The 6,492-nt window shown below is 43.1% G+C and overlaps 1 protein-coding gene across 1 annotated transcript; it reads left to right on the forward strand.

Annotated features, from left to right (window-relative positions):
* The first annotated feature begins 2,008 nt into the window (after positions 1-2,008).
* On the forward strand, positions 2,009-3,204 carry LOC138666776 (homeobox protein TGIF2LX-like). The gene is made up of 2 exons (XM_069754948.1): positions 2,009-2,221; positions 2,611-3,204. The coding sequence occupies exons 1-2, from the start codon at positions 2,009-2,011 to the stop codon at positions 3,202-3,204; spliced, it is 807 nt and encodes a 268-aa protein (XP_069611049.1).
* Positions 3,205-6,492: the final 3,288 nt, after the last annotated feature.

The following is a 6,492-nucleotide window of genomic DNA, read 5'->3' on the forward strand; positions in this document are numbered from 1 at the left end:
ACAGCGCAAGTACAAAATGGACAGCACAAGAACAAAATCAACAGCACTCGGACGAATGCTATTTTATAGGGTGCTGCAGAGGAGCAATTATTTTCTCAATGTGAAAACATGGCAGCATGAACAAGTTTATTCTAAAAATGGGATGAGACTTGTCAGTTCAGGTCTATAGGGGCGCAAATCAGATGCCATACCGAGCCACAGTGTAACATCCGATGTTTAGGGATATATTGCAATTCTGTTCCTTAGGAAACAGTAAATGGTTAATAGACGCTGCTGTAAAAAACGGAGTGTATATGGAGGATAAGTAAAACAGAAATCATCTCACTTTTCTGGATGATTTTTTATAACTACTCTTGGACACATCTATTTCTCAGGCTATGTTCACACTGATTTTCTTTTAAAGGTGAGTTGCTTCAAGAAACAATATTTTTTAGAGACATTTTTTACCTGAAGATGTTTAGAAGAGATTACGATGAGTTTTTGGAGAGTTTTACTTCAAAATCTATTTTCCAAAAATGTCATGCACTTTTCCTCCCTTCAATAATTTTTCAAATTTTGAGGAAAAAAATGTTGTTGAGAAGAAAATGTAAAAAATCTCCTCATGTGAAACGCAAAGTGGAGATGAGGTGTTGTGAGGTGCATGATAACACACAGGCGGCCCAGCGGGGGACCAAGTGTATTGAAAACATTTGAAACAAAAGTTAATTGCATATGAATAGATAAAGAATTCCAAGATAAAGAATTCCAGGATAAAGAATTCCAGGATAAAGAATTCCAGGATAGCAAGTGACAAGAAGTTGACACCATGAGTCCCCCAGAGTGCCGGCCAATCACAGCACGGGATTCAAACACTACCCCGCCCATAACCTGGAGAGTCAGGGGATAAAGCTGTCACCTAAGGTCCTGAGATTTCAGAACTATCACAATCTGTGACTGATCTCACCTGATCCCCAGGACTAAGGACCTCCATAACTACAGAAAACCAGGACTAAGGACTTCCAGGATCAAGGATCCAAGAACCCAGTGAGACCTGAGAATCTGCTACGTCCCATCTCGTAAGTATACTTCTTCCTTACACTGTCAGTGAGCTTGTGCTGTGATGTCAAAGGGCAGTTGTCCCTGCAAGTGGGAGGCTGGTGGAATAAACACGTGTGGCAATATTTCTGAAAGATTCGGGATTATAGATGCGGTGACTTTTCTGATTCACTTTCTTGTTAGGCTGTTGTCATGTCAGTAATTCTTGTGCAGCCACTCTGATGGGGAACAATAGATTGTGATCTGCTCCTCCACAAATAGTGGGGAGATCAGCATGGTGGCAAGTGCTTCTTGTGTGTGATAGGTCCAGACCTGAGCGATCGGCTGAACAAAGATCACACAAGAACTGGTTCCAGTTGAAATAATTATTTTCTTTAGCTGGATGCTGTATGCATAAGTTTTGTTAACGAATTGTTGCTAGAAATGTGAACATTAGCCTCTGTTCACATGTACAGTAATCATTCATTAGAACGGATCCAGCAGCAATCCATTGTCGGAAAGTTGTGCTAAATAAAATTGATTTCAACTGGATCTGGTCTTTTAACATTGAAGTCTATGGAAATCAGATCTGTTAACTAGCTATCCAGTTTTTCCTTACTGGATCAGTTTCAAACGGATGGCTATTTAGCTTTCAATGTTAAAAAAATGTATCCAGTTGAAATAATTTTTTTGTTTTTTTTTAGTCTGGACAACTTGTTTGTCAATGGATTGCTGCTGGATCTGTTCTGACTGATTACTGGTAATTCTGTCTGAGGCTAAGTAGGATGACCTTTATGGGTAAATGAAGCCCCTCATCATTCTCTGGAAAAGGCCATTTTCAGGAAGTAACCGGACTCCTGTAGTGCAGTGATGTCTTTCAATCCCGGTAGATTGCTCATGTCGGCCATTTCTACACTATATAAACCATATATTTTTCATGATGTGTATATCTCGAACATTGTTTGACCCAATGTTTCTCACCACAGGACCAATTATGGCCAAGATAATGGAATCTATCCCGACTGACAGTGAGCATGACATCATGGAGCTGGAAGTTCCCGGGTCAAAGAGGAAGCGCCGAGGCAATCTGCCGAAAGAGGCTGTGAAAGTCCTACGCGACTGGTTGTATGAGCACAGACACAATGCTTATCCCTCAGACACGGAGAAAGATATGTTATCTCTACAGACTCGTCTCACAGTGCTGCAGGTACGACCCCCAAACATTTCTTGTATATGAGTACCCAGTGGGTTCTCCTTTGAAGCCAGCATTTTAGGGTAGTTGAATAATAATGGCATAATAGTGGTGGTGGTGGGGGGGGGGGGGGTATCAAAATTGGTTTTCTGGAACCCGTCAATGCTTTTGTACTTGTTGCAAAAAAAAAAAAAAAGATTGAAAGAAAAATGACTTTCCCCCTTAAATAGTGTCTCTCTTGACTTTGTGGTATGGCAGCATGGCATTATTCCCTTACTTGGGGCTGCTCTACAATACCATGCAAAGTCTTAGCAGTGCTTTCTATATCTCGTACACCCCCTGCAATACTATAATTGTTTGATCATGTAAGGATTTAGCTGATCATTTTCTCTTTTCACGTGTAGATTAGCAACTGGTTTATAAATGCTCGGAGACGGACCTTGCCGGACATGCTGCGTAAGGATGGTAAAGACCCTAACCAGTGCACGATCTCTCTGAAGGGAAACAAGAACCCCGAGTCTCCTCCAATCCAGCAAAGACCAATTGCCTTATCGTCGATGACACACCATACCATACCTGGCATACTGGTTGTCCCCACTATGGCTGGTAACTTGGTACCTCTGCCTCTTATCTACCCTGTTAGACAACCTTTTCATGCTTTAACTACTGTGAGTCCTGATGTCGCTGTGCAGGATGTGGTCCAAGGCGTGAAAACTGAATGGACATCTCAGGAACTGCCCACATCTTCACAGCCCAACAAGAAAAGACGTTGCAATTCAATAGTTAATGATTCAACAGATGATGATGTAACACTTTCTCCTTCAGACTTTGAGGAATGTGGAAATATCAGCCCATTGCATATCCTGGCGATGGTAGCCACCAAGGAATTACATTTCTTACGGAGAGCTGAAAAAGCCAAGCGTGATGCTGAGAGACGTTCTGGCGGCCAGCATCTGGATTCACCTTTCAGGGATGATGACAATGGGTTCCAAGTGTAATTCCTTTGCATCCTTGAGTTGTTTTTTTTTTCACTTTGCCACTTTTATAAGAATGTTGATTACCTGAAGGACAGACCAAGCCAGGATGGAACTGACTCTTTACTATCTGCAAAGAATGCACAAACCCTCATCCTTTTTGAGGGGGCTCTTTACAAAGAAGTGAAATGGCAGGTCATAATCTAATCAAATTTTTTTTCTCTTTTTTATGGACTTTAAGTACTTACGGTTTACATGACATATTGAACCCTCAGCTGCTTTTTCTGCAGCTGGGACATATAATGGAGCATAGGCACCTTGGAACACTGCAGGTGGGGTGGGCATGTTATTTGAACCCTTACAGCATAGTGTTCTACAAATATGCTGCTACCCCCTTTGCACTTTATTGATCATGGCTCATCCATTAATGTAACCACTATGGCCGATGCTAAGAGAAGGTCACTTGCACGTGGCTATAACCCAGCCTTCTCTGACATGCTCGGCCTCTTTATTATACATTGCCATTTGGTTATTAAGTGTTTGATGGTAGGAGGGGTGACTCATTCTCATTAATTGAGTTCCTTCTAGATATTGTTTACTTAGAATTTTATTTGTTTTCAAGGTGTTTGATACTGTGAATATTATTTGCTGTACTATGATCTTAAAGTATTCAGTATGTACTACAGATTTTATTTCTTGATTTTTGTATTCCAGTGTGATTCTCATTTGACGCCAAATCTATTATCCCATGAGGAATAGAAAAAAACAGTATTATTTAAAAATAGTTTCTATTAGCTTCAGAGATGTCTGTCTTTGGTTCTTATAAGATTAAAAAATATTTTTTTTAAATTTGTATTTTTATTTTTTTAATTTAATGCCCAACAATGCTGTATGCAAATTACTTAGGCCACGTGCACACAGTCAGTATTTAACATTTATAAGCCAAAACCAAAGGAAATGTATAATAGAAACACGTGCACCATTTTTGCATTGATCATCAAGCCCTGGTTTTGGCTTACAAACATTGAGGTAAAATACTGACCGTGTGAACATGGTCTTAAAAGTTGGACTTTTTGTGTTTGATTACTTTAACCCCTTTCTGACCTCGGACGGGATAGTACGTCCGAGGTCAGATCCCCTGCTTTGATGCAGGGCTCCGCGGTGAGCCCGCATCAAAGCCGGGACATTTCAGCTCTTTTGAACAGCTGACATGTGCCCGTAATAGGCGCGGGCAGAATCGCAATCTGCCAGCACCTATTAACTAGTTAAATGCCGCTGTCAAATGCAGACGGGGGGTTTCCACTGTTTAGGCACATCAAGGGCTCGCTAAACGCAACATTGCGTGCGAAGTCAATTCCAGGAAATTCTGCGTTGAAAAGGTAAAACGGCGCTTCTTCCCTTCCGAGACCTGCCGTCCTGCCAAACAGTGGTCCCCCCACATATGGGGTATCAGCGTACTCAGGACAAATTGGAACACTGAAGCGATTCAGAGAAAAACATACCTGGTTGCAATTGTGCAGCCAGGCCCTAAGTCATGCGGTCTGAAAATTGAGCAATGTGAATCAAGCATCAGGTTCTCTTTAAGATATTGATGGCCTACAGATCAGAGACCTTTATCTTATCAGATAGATGGGGGATCCATCATCCAGCACCCACACTACACAGCTGTTCTCAACTGTGGAGTTGATTGGATGTAAACAATGAACTTAGCAGAACAGCACAGCTCTGATCAACGTGTTCTGTCTATTCCCATCTACTGTGGCAGAGATCATATTCACTTTTAATAGGAGGATGAGAGAAGCTTCTGAAGTACCATGCTGAGTGATGGTGAAGCCAGAGGACTAAGTAAGGGAAGACAGAAAATGTGTAGGAAGATGTTCCATGTATTAAGTTAAATGTTCATGAAGTTATGCACCCACTATCTGTTGTACATAATTCCCACCAAGTTACTGTTCGGTAGAGTTGAGCGACCTTGACCTTTTTAGAGTCGAGCCGGGTTTCGCGAAACCCGACTATCTCAAAAGTCGGGTCGAGTGAAATCGGCCGATTATGACGTAAAGTCGGGATCGACCGAAACACGAAACCCAATGCAAGTCAATGGGGCAGCATAGTCGGCAGTGAGTGGGGGCCAGGAAAACACCTAGAGTGCCCATTTTAATGTCAAAACCATCCATTCTTCTTAATGAAGCTTGTCAAGCGTAATTTACCTTATAATAATTGGAAGGCATTTGAAATTGGGGGTCATTTGGCTAAAGTTGTGTGGGGTAGGGCTGGTTCAAGTAATTAGTGGGCCCAGGAAATCTGGACCACGTCACGGCAGTGGAGCAGGGAGAGGTAAGTATTTCAACTTTGCAAGTGCTGTGATCCTGAGCAAGCAGGGGGGGCCCACTTGTTGGCATTGGCACTGGCACAGGGCCCCTCAAAGTACAGCGGTGTGTTTGCACGGCGGGGGCGCCTCCCACCGGCAGCAACACTTTTGCGTACTATGAGAGGCCCTGTGCCAGTGACGTCGCCAACTAGTATTCCTCCCCCCACCTGATGAAGGAACCTGCACTTTCATCTGCACCTTCCTCTTTGTCCCCGTGTAAGGTGGTATGGTATGCGGGAAGAGCAACCTGACTTTCAGCAGGGTCACAATGTTGTTGTGTAGCATGCACGGGGAATGTTGCGTTATGGGTCAATGTACCAGCAGACTCATCTATCACTGGCTGGGCAATGGGCACGATGAAGTGGAAACACAGATATAGGCCCAAAGAATAAAGTGGGCTAAATGCAGTTCAAAATTGGTAACACAGGAATAACCAGGGGGCATTGCAGTGGAGGACAACTGGAATGAGAGGCTGACACAGAGAGTAGGGCCAAATCAGTAAGTAGTCGAAATGCAGTTCAAAATTGGCAACCGTAGTAAACAGGCGGCACAGCTTTGTTCAGTGGAGGAGAACAGCAAGGAGTGGCAGACACCGATAGTAGGCCCCAACCCAACTAGTAGGCCAAATGCAGTCTAACATTAACAACTACTTAACGAGAGCCTGAAAATGGAATTTCAGGACAGGAAACCAGGAGAACAGCAAGGAGTGGCAGACACCGATAGTAGGCCCCAAACCAACTAGTACGCCAAATGCAGTTGTTCCATTTAACCACAATTTAATGAGAGCCTGAAGATAGAAGCTCAGGAAAGGCTACCTGGGGAACACCTTGGAGTGTAACACACCATCTCTCTCCACCCCATACCCATTTTGTAGGCCTAATGCAGTGTACTTTTCTACAACTACTAAACGAGAGTCGGAAGACCGAAGCAATGGCAAGGAAACC

This window comes from Ranitomeya imitator, chromosome 2 (genome assembly GCF_032444005.1).
Source record: "Ranitomeya imitator isolate aRanImi1 chromosome 2, aRanImi1.pri, whole genome shotgun sequence".
NCBI classification, from domain to species: Eukaryota; Metazoa; Chordata; class Amphibia; order Anura; family Dendrobatidae; genus Ranitomeya; species Ranitomeya imitator.

Excerpts from the sequence above, each read along its gene's own strand:
- LOC138666776 (XM_069754948.1), top strand. The coding sequence starts at position 2,009 with ATGGCCAAGATAATGGAATCTATCCCGACTGACAGTGAGCATGACATC. Across the intron at positions 2,222-2,610 it reads CTCGTCTCACAGTGCTGCAG|ATTAGCAACTGGTTTATAAA; the intron begins GTACGACCCCCA and ends TTTCACGTGTAG.